General features: G+C 39.6%; 1 protein-coding gene across 9 annotated transcripts in view; it reads right to left on the reverse strand.

Annotated features, from left to right (window-relative positions):
• The window catches only part of PHLDB2 (pleckstrin homology like domain family B member 2), a 111,740-nt gene that overhangs the window by 4,927 nt on the left and 89,392 nt on the right, over positions 1-17,421 (reverse strand). For 6 of the 9 annotated variants that reach the window (XM_075118233.1, XM_075118236.1, XM_075118253.1 and 3 more), the window contains 5 exons: positions 15,070-15,105; positions 11,679-11,886; positions 4,986-5,076; positions 3,311-3,457; positions 1,775-1,994 (listed from right to left, as the gene is read on the reverse strand). In XM_075118233.1, the coding sequence (XP_074974334.1) occupies positions 1,775-1,994; positions 3,311-3,457; positions 4,986-5,076; positions 11,679-11,886; positions 15,070-15,105 (702 nt within the window). The remainder of the gene's footprint in view (positions 1-1,774; positions 1,995-3,310; positions 3,458-4,985; positions 5,077-11,678; positions 11,887-15,069; positions 15,106-17,421) is intronic. The other 3 variants (XM_075118254.1, XM_075118234.1, XM_048870517.2) reach the window with 1 other exon arrangement.

Genomic DNA, 17,421 nt, shown 5'->3' on the forward strand with positions numbered 1-17,421 from the left:
GACTCCGGCCCCATCCACGCCCCCGGTCCCTGTCTCCTAACACGCTACCTGAAGCACCGGTGGCTGGCAGTGCGGCTGCACCAGGACAGGCAGCCGCGCAGCACAGAGCACCCGGTCAGGCTGGGCTCTGCAGCCCCGCTGCCCAGAGCATTGCACCGCGCAGCAGAGTGGCTGCAGGGAACGGGGGGACAGCCTCCTGGGCCAGGAGTTCAGGGGCCGGGCAGGATGGTCCTGCGAGCCTGATGTGGCCCACGGGCCGTATTTTGCCCACCTCTGTTCTAATGCATACCAACAGCTGCATTTGTACTCAGCTGGTATGAGGTTTTCATTTAATTTTGTTTGTTGGCTTGAGTCCTCAAGACATTATGAAAAGTTTTCTTTGATAATTGACACTACATTAGAGCAGCTGTGCTGAACTCAAAACTGAAACTGGTAACTATTAAAGAAACTATCTTTTAAAAATCAGTACCAGATGGGAGCGCTATAGTATTTGTTAATAAACAAACCAGATATGCAGAACAGTAAAAATGAATGTTTCTGTTTAATTTTTCCCACAACTAATATTGCAAACTATGCTGAAATATTATGGACATTTAGTGACTATAAGTACCAATTTTTCAAAAACATAAAATGGATAATTTGTAATATATTCCTCTACTATCAATATTCAGTTCCATTCTGCCTGCTTCTAATGTAATGTCACGTGAGGAAATGGAACTGTTCAGTTTTTATATCATATATGTGTTCCTTTGCTTGGTAACAGTTATCACCGAGAGTAAGCCACTACCTGATTTCTTTTACCAATGGAAGTTATATATTAATTATATTTCTGGGTCCATCCCAACTTTCACATTCAAACAACAAGCCACATATATGTATAGTAGTACTGCAGATTTTTTGTATTTGCATCCGTTTGTATATTTCCAGTATTTTTATTTAAAACTAGACTATGTAACAAAGCAATTTAAAGCCTGAGATTTGAATCTTCAAAGATGGTCGTAATCTAGATGTAGCTGTTTCTGAAATTTATTTATTGGATTTCCTTAGTCTAGAAATGACAGAAGTTTGGTTGGTCTCTGTTTTAACTGCCTTTAGGAGTATGACAAGTAAAAGCAAGAATCTAGTTCGCATTTATCATTAAATTATGATGATGATCTTCATCATCTCCAGACCACAAGAACATTGTTAAAATATGATGAGATATTACGTTAAAGAAAGTGGGTTACAAAGGCAAATAATTAATCTGATTTTTTTTTAAAATAAGTTAACACGAATCAAGTTTTTCTGTGAAGCCTACCAGAAATCAGGCCACCGGTGAGGACTAGGCTACACCAAAGTCAATTGTCACTGATTTTTATTTATTTAATAATTAAATAACACAAAACCATCATGCTGTACAGTAGGAACCTGACAATCTTATTGTTGTTACCCTCCTCTGCCCTTTTCCCTTCCTTTGTCTGTTGCACTCATTTGTGTCTCATCTCAGATTGCAAACTCTCCAGAACAGGAGAAAGGAAAGAGAGACTGTGGGTGGGTGGGTGGTATATGTGTGTGTATGTAAATGAAACACCCAGCATAATTGAGCCCCTTTCTGACTGAGGACTTGAAACGCCTCCACAACACCAACAATAGTAAATAAAAATGAATAATAAAGAAAATTGTGTAAATGACACAACATAACAATAGGGTCTACATGACAAATGCTGGGATGGGTGCACATAAGAATGGTACTGCCACAGAAGGACTCAATCCTAGATGAAGAAATACAACCTACCTGCATAATAAGAAAATGTTCTCTTGCTTCTATCAAAAACAAACCACCGTTTTTTCCATGTTTTAATTTTCCCTCCCATTTTAATCAGAAAGCCTCGACAGGTCTTCTCCGTGAGTGAAATGTGGTAACAGGTCTCTATGTTGTGACCAGCTGTTTCGATGTGACCTCGTAGATCGAAGTCTTCCTTTCTGATTGGCAAGTAGCGAGTCAAGGGGCGGGCCTACCACAGAGCAAAAAGATACTCCATAAATCTTTCATCTTTTTTCTTTCTATTTGTGGTAAGCAGATAAAAAGTACAAGTAGCAGCCATGTTCAAATTATGAAGGTAGCAAAGATTAAATTTGTGAGTTGCAGCCTTGGATTTTCTTAAGAGAAAAGACAAATTTTTGCAATATGTACCTATGTAAACTGTTGAATACTGGCATAAAAAAAACAGATTTTCAGCAGAGAACATAGGTTTCTTAAAATCATCCATTAAGAAACAGAGTTCAAATCACAGAAGAGTTTTTTGGGGGGTTAAAGCACAGACGTGTGTGTCAAAATGTCTGTGGCAGCTTTGGGAAAAGAAGAACTCTGTGTGAACTTGGACAAGTCACTTAACAGCTCTGTGCCTCAGTTTCTCTATCTATGCAATGGAATGGTATACATCTAACTCGTAAATGTTTTTCAAGTGCGTTGAGACACTTAGTATCACTGCATCCTTCTACATACAGTGGTGGCCTTTTGTATTGTGTATATTTGGCACCCTCTGAAATTGTACATCGCAATACTGAACAAGCTTGGGGTAGCTTTGGTTTCTGCAGAACATGCTGCTCCTTCCACTGTTTTTGGTGTTTAAATGTCAGGAAACATTGAAAAGAAAAACCCAGAATCCTAAAATTGGGTCTTTCTGGGTAACCAAAAGAAAAACTCATAATTGAAAAAATATATATATATACACTGCTCACGAAAGATCAGTTATATCATCATGTCAATCCAATGTCTCTGCTTTGGGATCCATTCACCAAATATGAACTATTGTTTCTTTCATATAATGTTGGCAAAATAAATATTCATCACTCAGTTGGTTTGAAGAGGCTGTGTATAGGAGGGAAGGGGGGAAATAAAATTCTTCTTTTCTGTTCTTTTCAGCAAAATATTTGGAAGAGGACAACTCACAATCCAAAATGTCCCATATATAAAAGTCATCGTGTACTCTCAGAAATGTCCATTATTCAGCAGAGTTGTGATACAGACTGCACAGCTGGGCCATGAGTGGATTCAGTGACAAACCTTATAGGATTAATACAGTATATTTACAATGCCAATATAAATGTGAAGAGATACCTAAATATTTATTGATTTAGATTTAAATAACTAAAATGACACCTATCCAAGGCCCTTAACAGACCACTGACAAAATCTTAGAAATATTAAAATAATCAATTCAACAGGCACTCAAGCAACCAGCTACCTACAGAAACTCCTTCCCTTCAACACTGTGAAAAGCTTGCTATATAGCTGTTTCAGTGTGTAGATGGTAGATAGTCAACACACCTGTGCTCTTTGTCTCTCACGTATCTTGACTTCCTTTTCAATTAATTTTTGCCGCTGGCTAGTTTCTTCTTGTAATCTTTTTTCTAGTTGCTCTCTGCGACGCTTTTCTTCTTCCAGGGCTCGTTTTTTGGCTTCCATTTCCCGTTCCTATATACCACAGTGCACACGGAGTTTCAGATATAGGCTATGTAAAACTATACCTGATGAACTTAAAAGTAACTTGATCCCACCCAGAGCTCCTACAAGCCCCTTTATAACTCTCAGGGAGCCACGAACATATGCAAAGTGGATTGGGAACAGGAATCAGAATCACATTTGAACAAGGTTGTCACAAGCACGGTTTCTCTAATAAACCTGGATAGTTTGGGGGGGGGTTGTCTGGGAACCATATCACATCAGAAAACCTAGAATGCTGCAAATAGTAAAGTATCATTGGTTCATTATATAGAGTATGATCTAAGGTAACAGTGAAGTTTATAAGAGGGACCACTGTCTATTATCTGGAGCAATGGAGAACAGAAAGCATGGTAGTCTACCACACCAGTAGGCTACAAAACAGTTCTCACAATAAAATAAATAAATAAAATCCATGTGCACATTATGTCATGTTAAGTGCACTAACACTATGGTAACAGTAATGGTGTTTAAACACCGCTAGCAGGTTCCAATCCCAGAGTGATCAGGGCCATATTAAATAGAAAGCTAGAAGACAATATATTTTTATACAGAAGTACTGAGTTACATTAAAGCTGCATCTACATAATATAATCTCACCATTCCCCCCTACAAACTGGGGTGTAAACAGTTGTCCACCAACTTGAACAGGGTCTAATTGAGCTCAGTATAGCCAATCCTAGCTTTATCAGGGATTGACCCTCTGTGCCATCTAGTCTTTTAATTTGACTGATTATGAAGGAAACTCATTGTTAAAGCATTAATATTTTCTTGTAAGAAGGTCAAAATATATTCCTGAATGCAGAACAACCTAGCCACTGTAATATGAAATGAAATACCACTTCTTATCAAACATTTTGCTGACTGGGATTTAAGTGTATTTGTTAACATTAAGAGACTGAAATAGGACTGTAAATCTTTTGTGCCCAATTTAAATGTAAGCAAATATAACTAACATTCACGAATGTCAGTTCTAAAGTGCAGTATTATTTTGTTTCATAGCTAAAGCCTGTTCTTCACTCATGAGTCACTTTAAAATTTGAAAATAGGGCTGATTTTATTTTAAACCATCTAAAATCATTACCTGAAGTCCAGCAATAGGGACTGGTATACATATACTAGTAGACTAGTGCCATGCTATTTGAGAGACTTCGGTTCAGTTACAGGGGCTGGTCTCTTGCCTCCTAGGCTAGTAGACTTTAAGCAGCCCCATAAAGATGGGGGTTGTAAGCAAGTACTACTCATCAGCCATCCCTTTAGCAGATGAAGGAGCAACGCTGATTAGCTCTTAAAGGATTTCTGTCCACCTCAGCCACAGAAATGGTAGCTGATGCACAGAGTATCAGGAATGGCAGGATTCCAGTGGGACAAAGTTGGGGAAAGTGGAAAACGAATACTTCAGTTCTGTATTAGGCAATTGCAATTTAGGAATGGCCAAATGAAATGTGTATTATCCGAACAAAGTATCTATTAACCTCTGTCAAACAAATCTTTAGATTACCCTGAATTCAAGCAGTCGTGTCTTTTCAGCATGAGCTTGTTTCAGAAGTCTCTCCATCTCTTCTATTCTTGCAACATTTGAAGTGCTGGCACTGTATACATTAAAAAAAATATAGTTGAAGACTGAAGCCATATTTTACAAACTAACTCTGGAAATTTTTATCAACTCTATTATAAAATTACAAGTCCAATTTAGGGCCAAATACAAATAGTATATTAAGTAGAGTATACTCTCAATAAATATAGTCTCTCATCCAGAATTGTCCAAAAATGTAGATCTGAGAGTCATTAGAGTTTGTGGGTTCACTGTGGTTTGCCATCCCTATAACATGTGGGTCGAAAGAGGCCACATAGCCCAAAACATAGCACTCATTTACTTCTCCCCTGCATTGACACCAGTAACCATCTAATTGTAAAATTGAAGTCCCTCTGGCCGTGAACTGAGTGTCTTCTTTCAGAGTAGCAGCCGTGTTAGTCTGTATCCGCAAAAAGAAAAGGAGTACTTGTGGCACCTTAGAGACTAACAAATTTATTTGAGCAAAAGCTTTTGTGAGCTACAGCTCACTTCATCGGATGCATACAGTGGGGAGATTTTATATACACAGATAACATGAAACAATGGGTGTTACCATTCAGACTGTAACACAAGAGTGATCAGGAAAGGTGAGCTATTCCAGCAGGAGAGCGGGGTGGGGGGGGGGGGGGGAGAGGGTGCTTGGAACCTTTTGTAGTGATAATCAAGGTGGGCCATTTCCAGCAGTTAACAAGAACGTGTGAGGAACAGTGGGGGGGGGGGGGGAATAACCACCCTATACCGGAAACCTACTGACCGCTATACTTACCTACATGCCTCCAGCTTTCATCCAGACCACACCACACGATCCATTGTCTACAGCCAAGCTCTATGATACAACTGCATTTGCTCCAACCCCTCAGACAGAGACAAACATCTACAAGATCTCTATCAAGCATTCTTACAACTACAATACCCACCTGCTGAAGTGAAGAAACAGATTGACAGAGCCAGAAGAGTACCCAGAAGTTACCTACTACAGGACAGGCCCAACAAAGAAAATAACAGAACGCCACTAGCCATCACCTTCAGCCCCCAACTAAAACCTCTCCAGTGCATCATCAAGGATCTACAACCTATCCTGAAGGACGACCCATCACTCTCACAGATCTTGGGAGACAGGCCAGTCCTTGCTTACAGACAGCCCCCCAACCTGAAGCAAATACTCACCAGCAACCACACACCACACAACAAAAACACTAACCCAGAAACCTATCCTTGCAACAAAGACCGTTGCCAACTGTGTCCACATATCTATTCAGGGGACACTATCATAGGGCCTAATCACATCAGCCACACTATCAGAGGCTCGTTCACCTGCACATCCACCAGTGTGATATATGCCATCATGTGCCAGCAATGCCCCTCTGCCATGTACATTGGCCAAACTGGACAGTCTCTATGTAAAAGAATAAAAGGACACAAATCAGACGTCAATTATAATAACATTCAAAAACCAGTCGGAGAATACTTCAATCTCTTTGGTCACTCGATTGCAGACCTAGAAGTGGCAATTCTTCCACAAAAAACTTCAAAAACAGACTCCAACGAGAGATTGCTGAATTGGAATTAATTTGCAAACTGGATAAAATTAACTTAGGCTTGAATAAAGACTGGGAGTGGATGTGTCATTACACAAAGTAAAACTATTTCCCCTTGTTTATTTCCCCCCCACCCCCTGCCCGTTCCTCACACGTTCTTGTCAACTGCTGGAAATGGCCCACCTTGATTATCACTACAAAGGGTCCCCCCACCCCCTGCTCTCCTGCTGGTAATAGCTCACCTTTCCTGATGCTCTTGTTACAGTGTGTATGGTAACACCCATTGTTTCATGTTCTCTGTGTATATAAAATCTCCCCACTGCATGCATCCGATGAAGTGAGCTGTAGCTCACGAAAGCTTATGCTCAAATAAATTTTTTTGTCTCTAAGGTGCCACAAGTACTCCTTTTCTTTTTGAGTGTCTTCTGTATCATTGAACTTGTGATCAGAAATTACCAAATTAAATTAAATCAGAAATTACCTTGTGAACTGTAACCTCTGAACTGTATCACTGAACTTGGCATCAGAAATTACCAAATTAAAATAAAGGGAGTAGGGAGTATCAGTAAAAAAACACTGAATGACAGGACACACAATCATATATTCTGAAAGGCTTACATCTCAGTACTGAAGAAAGGAGAAAAAGGCTGAAGGCCCTTGTAGTGGGGTGGTCACCCGTTCCCGGCCCAAAGGGGGTTAACAAGCCAGCCCTTGGAGAGGGCCGGGGCTGGGAGCCTTCGGCTGGGCTCATTGGGAGGCAGCCTCAGCTATGGCCACATCCCAAACAGACTCAGCTGACCCCAAAAAGGGGCTGCTGGGCTAAAGCTCAAGAGACTCTCTCTGGCTTCTGAGACGGAGGGACCTGGCTGTAGGGACCTAAGCAGAGTACCTAGATTGGAGCTGGGCTGGGGAAGGGCCTGAGGAGCTGGGGAGCTCCAGCCAGGAAAGCCCCAGGCTACAGCCTAGTATTAGGCCCAACAGGCACTGGGGTTGCAGGGGACAGCCCAAGGTTAGACAGAGGCAGCAGGTCCAAACCCAGCCTTGCCTGTGATGAGTGGCTTATACTGCAGTCTGCCCCAGGGCATGAGGGCTAGCTGGTGACTGGCAGTAGCCTACGACTGAAGTGAGGTAGGGATAGGGGGTGGGGGTTCCCCGGGGAGGGGAGACCCTGCAAGTGAGGGCTTACTGCCAGGGGGCAGCACCCTGACGTACAAGGGGTATTGGGCCCGGCGTTAGCGGGACACCGGCCTGCAGAGGGTGCTCCAAGGCTGGAAGTAGAGCCAATTCCTAGGACACCAGCAGGAGGTGCCACAGGGGTGAGTCCCACACACGTACAGCCCTATTGTAATCATTGAGTCCTAGCAGGTCTAGTTTAATTGTATGCCTAACGGGTGGAAAATGGGTAAAGATTCATGAATTTCCACAATGCCCAGTTATATAAAAGGATTTAAGAAAGAATGTAAAGAAGAGACATAAAGGCTGAATTAATTTTAGCAGAGAGGGTCTACTGATAACACAGTCGTGGGGTGGTAAGAGGAGGAGTAGGGTATTCAAAATGAATACACCAAAAATAGTGCTTTGCAAATTAGGCCTACATGGTGAACAAAATAGTAAGAGGATGACTATTGCACCCATCACCCCTTTTGAGGGCCCCTAAAAAGACAATTTAGGGAAGAAAAATAGCTTCTACTATCACTGCAGGTGCAGCAGAAAGATTTCTTATTGTGACAGCTAGACCTTGGCAAATAGTGGGGACACCGGACCGCTGCACCACCAACAAAATGGTGCTAGACTCTGGTGCAATAGAACAAAACTATCCTTCTTGCCCTGTAAAGGTTTCCTTGCTCAATCTCTGCAGTAGACAAATGCTTGGACTACACTTTAAACTCACTGTGGGAGTGCACTGTTGCACATCGGACTGAGTAACCATGATCATAGCAGCTCCCTGTTCTACAATGATTCCCTATCCAAGGCAATTAACTTTGTTTGTCCCTGCTGATTTTGAAGACCCTTAAAAATGTAAGCCCTATTAGAGATATTTTTAGAACTTATTTTAAAGCCCAACCCAGACCTGAATCTGAGCCAAGCACAGCCAACCTGAACATGATCCGAGAGTGTCAGGTTGTTTTCAGAACTGACCTCTCCCAAACCTGACACTTCGCCCCAAATGTTGGGGCTTGGCCTTATGGGGGCTGCCCCATGCCTGGGATCCTTCTCCAGCCACCTTAGGCCCTTGAGGTTGGTGCATCATCAGCTGCTGTCTTGCTGTGTTGTGCATGCTGCCGAGTGAGAGGCACAGCAACTCATCAGCACATTCACTCTGGAGCATATACAGAGTCCAGCGAGATGGTGGCGGTCAGCAGGAGTGGAGCATGCAGCTACCCTGGGGCAAGAGGAGGTAATCGGAGATGACCCAATCCTCCTAAATTCAGATCTGGTTATTTTCAGGTCCCACCCGACCCAATCCCAACACGTGTCGTTGGGTCCTATCGGGTTCAGATAGGGTTGTAAAGCTCAAGGCTCTACACTCTGATACTTCAACCAGGAAAACTGAAGTTACTAATGGTTCGTGGGACCTCTTATTTTTATAGGCTAATGAACGACCTTTCAAAATTTATACTTCAGTTGTATTTTGAGAACTGTGGGACTTCAGGTATTCCAGCAATTAACCTCTCTCCTTATCCCTAAACTAGCTCTTTTGCATATTTTATGTTGTATGTGACTTAGTAAACAGCAATGTTGAATTTTCCCCTAGCGCTGGGACATGGCTGGCAATCATTTTAAAATATTCCATGAGACCACTGTAATTCAATATGCCTAATGGTCCTGGAATCTGTCAAAGAAGAGGAAGACATCTGTCAGCTATGCGCGATCAACAAAAATAAACAAATACCCACCCAAACTAACTTTATCTAGTGAGAAATCATGTGATCCATAAAAGTACTGCATGCATTTGTGTGAGAGTGTTTGTGTGTAAACAACATATTTAGAAATTAGGCTGAGATTTCCAAAAGAACCTGAAAGAATTAGATACTCAAATCCCAGTGAAATTCAATAGGAGTTAGCCACCTAACTCTTTTAGGGATCTTTGAAAATCCCAGCTTTAAGCTTCTATTTGCAAGCTTGTCTGTGGGTAGCCTAGGTGCACGATGCCTGTGTTAAAGAGAATCACAGTGCAATAAGTCAATCATAGCAAAAAGCCAGACTCAGATACCATTACCAAGCTGAACTGTACTGTACAAACCGCATCATTGAGGCGCTGCTCAGCCTGAGTAAGGATATCAGAATCTGGCCAGCAGCCATTGCTTCCCTACATCAATATACATTCGACAGAAAAGTTTAAAATTATATTTGCAACTTAGTGCAACAACACGTAATGAAAACTCTGTCACTGGATCAACATTTCCTGCTTTGAAAACACAAACTTCTGTTAGGCCTCTACATCTATCTTCTATATTACAGTTGGCTGCTCTAAACAAAACAAGAGGACTGCAGCAAATATTGATCCTGAATATCTATTTCCAACAATTAACCAACTTCTTCATTACATTTAAGTTGGTAATACAATACCGCTATAAGGAGACTATTCCTCAAATTGCTCCATAACATTAGTAAAAACTCCAAGAGCACTGCCACAATAAAAGAGGAGCGCGATGGGCGGATACTCAAGGAAACAGATGCGAGACAAAACACAATATGGCAGCCAAAAAACTTTCCTCATGTTCAGAAGAAGTGCTAATTCTGTGACAATGGTCTATTTCATTGACAGGATTGCTTTCCCAAACTACCCAAACAGGGATTTGGCAGAAATCAAAGTGCTATCACCACAATGGGATAAAGAAAAGGAGTACTTGTGGCACCTTAGAGACTAACCAATTTATTTGAGCATGAGCTTTCGTGAGCTACAGCTCACTTCATCAGATGTATACCGTGGAAACTGCAGCAGACTTTATATACACACAGAGAATATGAAACAATACCTCCTCCCACCCCACTGTCCTGCTGGTAATAGCTTATCTAAAGTGATCAACAGGTGGGCCATTTCCAGCACAAATCCAGGTTTTCTGTGCTGGAAATGGCCCACCTGTTGATCACTTTAGATAAGCTATTACCAGCAGGACAGTGGGGTGGGAGGAGGTATTGTTTCATATTCTCTGTGTGTATATAAAGTCTGCTGCAGTTTCCACGGTATACATCTGATGAAGTGAGCTGTAGCTCACGAAAGCTCATGCTCAAATAAATTGGTTAGTCTCTAAGGTGCCACAAGTACTCCTTTTCTTTTTGCGAATACAGACTAACACGGCTGTTCCTCTGAAACCTGTCACAATGGGATAGTCAGAGAAGAAAGGGTTGTCAACATGCTGTTTTCAGACCCCAGCTGCTGTGCAATTTTGTTTTTAAATAAATACAAGATATTGCTTTTATCTTTAGTGGTTAAATTGATAAGATCCTAAAATAAGAGAAGCATAGCCTAGAGATTAGGGACCATGTTTGGGAACCAAGAACTCTTTTTTAAATTCTGATTTGGAGAGGGGAGACTAGATTGCTAGCATTATTGGCAAGAAATCCAAAAAGTTCAGCAATCCAAGCCCCTAATGAGGTAACATCTTAGATACAGACAGAGAGTAAACTTAGTTGCTGGATTATGGACTTGACAATGAATATCCTACGTAAGAAGTCTACAGCAATCAGAGAGGCAGTCTTATGCCAAATCCACTAAAACATGCAGAAAGTCAACTCCTCCATAGGTTTAATCCCAGCTGTGACACTGATTCTCTGTGCGACCTTCAACAAATTACTTAACCTCTCCATACTTTAATTTCCCATCTGCAAAACTCAGGGATGAGATGAGCATTAGTTACATTGATTTGAAAATGAAAAACAGTATCCAAATGCTAAATAGTATTTCTGTCCAATTCTTGCAGATTTTCTTATCCAGTTAGTAAAAGCTTCAATCTTATCTTTCTCACCTTAAAGAGATGTAATACATTTCAATTGCCCTAGGTATATACAGCTTCAATGATTATAACTTGTTCTAACAGTTTCCATTAAGAAAAAAATATGAGAAGTTAACATTTACCTGGAAATATTATCAGGGGAGCACGCAGATATGCTGGTCTCCATACTGTCAGAACTGTCTAAGCTTAATGTATCAAATGCATAGTCCTTGTAGCTATGATCGGGGTAATGGAAACTATTCAGATACACATTAGATTCAGATGCAGTTCTGCTGTAGAATTCAGGAGATTTCTGCCTTTGTTCTTCACATATATGTTGATGATTATACCCTACAGAGTGCAATCAAAGAAAAGAAAAGTAAGCTTACCTAATTTTTACACTTAAAATTCTCTGAACTAAAAATTAAATGTTTAGAAATAGCTGCAGAAGCATTTTGAACACCATCTTAATCTAAAATTGCACTGTGACCAAAGTAGTAATGTTCTACAGAATTTAATAGAATAATCATAAACATACAGAAGATTTAAGAAAATTGGATTTGCTTGTGACTGACACAAAGGAATTCACTTTCATCACTTGTGAGATTAGTTTACTGGCTAAACTTCATCAACTTTCAAATAATTTTTTTTAATATTTATTTTTTGTATGTGAATTACGGAAACAAAGATGCAAAAGCTACGCCAAAACCCTAAAACTAAGGTGTGACAGATATTGCAACCCCATAAAATATCTTTGGGGTCTATTGTATTAAATTTATGAATGGTTATATATGACTGTGTACCGCTCCATAGAGGAGGGTTATCATAGCTCCTCCAAGAACTAAAAATAGTGGTGAATGATAAGGTGGATTGCTGAGATTGTAAACCGCTCCAGAGAGGTACCATCCTCTGGGGTGGTTTGCATATACTGATTCAAACTGGGTTTTCCAGAGACTCAAACAAAGAAAGGGCTTGTGGCATAAAAAGTAGAGTTTAAACAGATTTGTGTCTTTTTTTGACTCAGCAAATAGGCAGGAGGGGACAGAGGGCACCTCTAACCCTTGCTGAAGGGATTGAAAGACTTTGACCTACCAGGGCCCCGGAGGATTGATGGGCAATTTCTGGTACATTCAATAAGCGGGTAGATCTGTTTATTGTTTTTATTATGGTGTCTCTATAATGCTTTTATCGTTACGAGAATAAATGTGCTTGCGTAGAAAGAGCTGTGTGATAACTTGTAATTGCTGCCAATACACAGTTTATAGTCCTCGGAGAGAAAGCAACACACAGATGCTGGCCATTAGGCAGACGGGCTTGCTGGGGTATCACCTGGTATGATGGGCTGTGAAGCCTTATAACTGCCAGTCAGAAGGGAGTGAGACATAGCTCCCCACCCAGACACTAGTGACAGATAGAGGCCTGAGAACTGACTTGGCATTCCTGGAGTGAACCACAGGCTGGGATGGGATGGGAGGGGGGGCTTTAGGGTTGCCAATTTTGGTTGGATGTATTCCTGGAGGTTCATCACATGACATAATGCTTAATTAAAGATTAATCTTTGTCCTGGACAAAGTCTCCAGGCATTAATTGTGGAGGGTTGGCAACCCTCTGGGCTATAAGCACAGTTACCCTGAAACTGTGACAAAGGGTAGCTAAAGTTAGGCATCTAAATCACCACCTAATTAAAATGCCCTGATTTTCAGGGGTGCCAAGTACCTGCAGCTCCCACTAAAGTCAAATTTTGTATTGGCCTTAATGGCAACTGAAGATCAGGCCTTCAGTTTATATGCTGAAAATAAAGAGCATATACTTTAAATAATCCTGATTCACATTACTAAGGTATCTCCCTAAAACTTACTAGTACTACTTGAGATTCCCCTTACAAGACTGAAACAGACTTTTGTAGCCCAATGCCTCATGAAATACTTCCTTCTGTGTGCATGTTTTTTTTTTGTTTTAAATACCACTATAAAATCACAAGTAGTTCCTGCTTCCTGTGAGCATCCATCCAGCATGTACGGATGGTAAGCGTGCAAATAGAAACCTTAGTTCTTGACCGGTGTAAACACACTATTTGTAATGCTTATTTTTTAAAATAAAAAATCAGGTTAAATTATCATGATTGTGGAAACATGGGTGGATTGGAATTATTCAGTTAAAGCATTTGCCTTCTTGGACACAGACATTTAATCTGTTTTAACCAAATAATTTTGAAAACTTTTGTAAATAAAGCTACAGCATTTATACAGAGTGCAAGGGATCATGTTCATGTGATCTAGGGGCTTGTCTACATTATACGGCAATGCACACTACAGGGGTGTGAATTCTAAAGTGCAGCAATGTGTTGCACACTAACTGGCCCCTGTAGACCCAGATGGCATGAACTAAAAATACCCTACTACACATTAAGATAATACTTCATTACCACATTTAACACATGCTAGGGAACTTTAATGCATGCCAGGAAGATCTTCACGGAGCAGTTAAGTGCGCAGCATGTTGGTGCCCTTTAGAATTCATACCCCTCTAATGCACATAGCCGCACCATATAGATAAGCCTTTGATTTATAAGCAGGAGGTGTAAAGGAGCCTGCCAGTTTGGTGCATAAAGATATTCTATAAAATCCCTTTTAATGCTTGTACAGTATTAAGGTATTATATTTGTCCACATTGGGTCAGAGATCACATTCTGTTTGAAACAACCGAAGAACTGCTTGCACTTTGATTCTTAAATACCTCAGACTACATTGTGCATAAACCTGTGATAAAATATGAGCATGAGTTAGAGCAGGAGATGAACAGCACCAATTGGAATATATTAAAATCTCTCCTGAATCGAGAAACAATCTACTGATTCATAATTAATCCAAATAACAATTTTTCCGAGGATTTTGTCACATCATATTTTATAAATTTTTTTTTATTCGTCACCGTTATTAATGACTTGAGAAATACAAATTGGGAATATTTTCCACAGTAATTTTTAGTAACATGCCTTCTTCCTCTGGTATTGTACCTACACATGAGTTGGTTTGGTTCTGGGATAGTTTCTCTGGCATGAGAGTAAGCAGAATTCCATTTTAGAGAGCAAACTATTGTCACTGGAGCGTCATCAAAAAAGAGCTACAGTATTCTCAAAAATGTATCTGAATCGTGCGTAGCTCACACTGAATCATAAATGGCATCACTTTATTAAGGAAAGCATGAACTCCACACATCTCCAAAACAACATACATTATTTCTCCATTTCAGTTAGTTACTGAATGTTTTCCTATATACAATTAAAGCTGATTTCCAAGATGCCAATAGCATTATACTTGTCATTCAAGAAGAGATTAGATTTCAACGGAAGTTCAGCTGAACTAGTTAGTAGAGGAGAACAAAGTGACACATACACACACACTTCAGCTTTGATGGATAATAATAAACACCATGTAACAGTTTCTATAACAGATGTTACTGATTTTTATGTGTAGTTTGTTTTTAATAATAATTATGACAAATGATGATATTTCCAACATTTGATAAAATTACCTTTAATACTTGTACCTTTGGAATGATTAATTGTTCCTTTAAAAGAGTTTTCAGTTATTCATTATGAAAAGAGAAGGAAACAGAAATTACTGAAAGGAGAAATATTATTCTAATGGGTATATTTTTGAGTCCTAGTTTACTAATATAAGATTGCTAAAAAAAACCCTTAATTTTACTTTTAAAATTAAACATTTCCCATATTTCACTGGAAAAAATTAACCCTATTTTTTTTATATCCTGAATATAGTGAATCCTTTGAATCTTGTTGATTGTGAAAAGAGAGGGTTTTAAACTGTTCTTGTGAGAATGCTTTCTGTCACCAATGGTTATCTTCTACCCTCTTCACACGCAGAAAGAATGTAAGATTCATGACAGGTATGAAAACTCACAAAATTGTTTTAAAAATGCCATGCAGAAAAAAGGATAATTTACAACTTTGAATACACATTGAAATAAGCAGAGTATCATTTCCCACGAAGAAAAATTGCATTATTATAATAATTAAAAAGTATTGCTCCTTCAATTGAATTTATGCCAATATAACTCAATGGCAAACTGTATCTCTTTCTAAGTACAGTATGTATTCATCTGCAGAAAATATAATACCATGTTCTCCTTTTCTCTTTGTGCCTTAGTCAGGCAGTTTACTTTATCCCACTACTAACATAGCTCAGCATCAGCTTTCCAATGGCACCAAAATACAACCTACCTACGTCCATTACAGCCCTTCACTGCTTATCCAGAATCTTTTTGTGAACAGATTTACTCAAGGTATATCTCCCTCTCCACCCCCAATACTGAAGTCAGGATGATAACCAAAGAAACTAAAATAGTCTCTGACAAGGGAGTAATAAGGACCTCAAGCTTATTATTTAATAACAAAATAAAATAAAAATCTGAAGATAGAGTCATGAAGGTGATATCCAGGATCGAAAGTCAAGAGAAAAATATATACTACACGGAAAGCATCCATTGCTTACAGACATTTTGGCAATTAAGTTGCTCAACCATAGAGGCTGCTACTAAGAGTAGTAAGTTCCCAGTAAGATGTCACTACAATATTCTGCCCCTTTCCCATCCCTTCCTTGGGGTTTGCAAAAAAGACTGTAAAAAGCAAACTGTGATATAATAACAAAAGAACAAAATTAAGGTGTTTTTTTTAAAAGAAATAAGAACAAAACAAAATAATTTTAGTAACTGTGTAGTTAAGTCAAAGAATGCATATGCAACAACAAAACTAGCTCATTAAACACACCAAGACCAACAGTTGTTAAAAATCCACAAATCTAGTAACTCTGAATAATTGTGAAGTCACAGCTATTACTCAAGTTGCTTTCAAAAGAGACACTGTCAAGTATTTTTAAAAACTGATCTTTTAAAAAACTGTTTCCTTTATCTTCTTAGAAGGTTAAAAATAACATCTCTTTTCCTGTTTTTTGTTTGTATGTATGCAACACCTCAGTCATTTTTGTATGGAGCATATACCAAAATAGCACTGTTGGCTTTACTTTCCAGTCATCAGACATAAAACAGCCCAGCTGTGTGAACCTAGTTCTGTTTTTTTGTGCTCCACTTGTTTGGTTCTCAGGCACAGAGCAAAAACATTAGGCTAATGCACAGGCAGCGTCTCTTTTAGCTACCCGTGATAGTCATGAGTTTATTTTGAAAAGCTATTTTTTTTTTAAAAGTGGGAATCTGTAGAAGGCTCTACACTGATTTTCAACAACTTTACAATTTACACAGATTTTGGTCCTGATCTACTTGACAGTGTCACTTTGATCAGTGACTTCAGCAAAACACCTCAGGGATCACACAGACAGATAAAAGGGTGTTCTCATACCTTTTTTGGTTTTTCCTGAGTTTGAGAAGAAGAAGAAGAAGAAGAAGAAGAAGAAGAAGAAGAAGAATTAAAAAAAAATCATATTGTATCCATTTAAGAGGTTTTTGGTTTTTTTTAAACAGTGCCCATTATTCTAAATTAGAATAAGTCATGTCCCAAGACCTTGCTCTTACAAGAGTGCTTAAACTATGTATCAATTGTACATACAACACAATAGAAATTAGGGATGAAAAAGACCACCTTCATTATCTTGGCAGCTGGTGATGAGTGCTCTCTACACAGCATGTTTTCCAGTGCTTTCCTTTCTTGTTTTTTTAACTCACGAGCAGTGCAGTTTCGACTACTTTCTTTGGGAGACCACTCCATAAATTGGTTAGATTTAATTATGTGGACAAGTCTCATATTCCTACTTTAATGGCCTTTTAGCCACACTACCCAATATACATAGGCTAAGCCGTACAAGTGCATGGAGTCCCACTGAAGTTGCAAAGGCCCAAGGGTTCACCTTAGCC

The sequence above is a fragment of the Caretta caretta genome, chromosome 1, assembly GCF_965140235.1.
Source record: "Caretta caretta isolate rCarCar2 chromosome 1, rCarCar1.hap1, whole genome shotgun sequence".
In the NCBI taxonomy this organism is placed as follows: Eukaryota; Metazoa; Chordata; order Testudines; family Cheloniidae; genus Caretta; species Caretta caretta.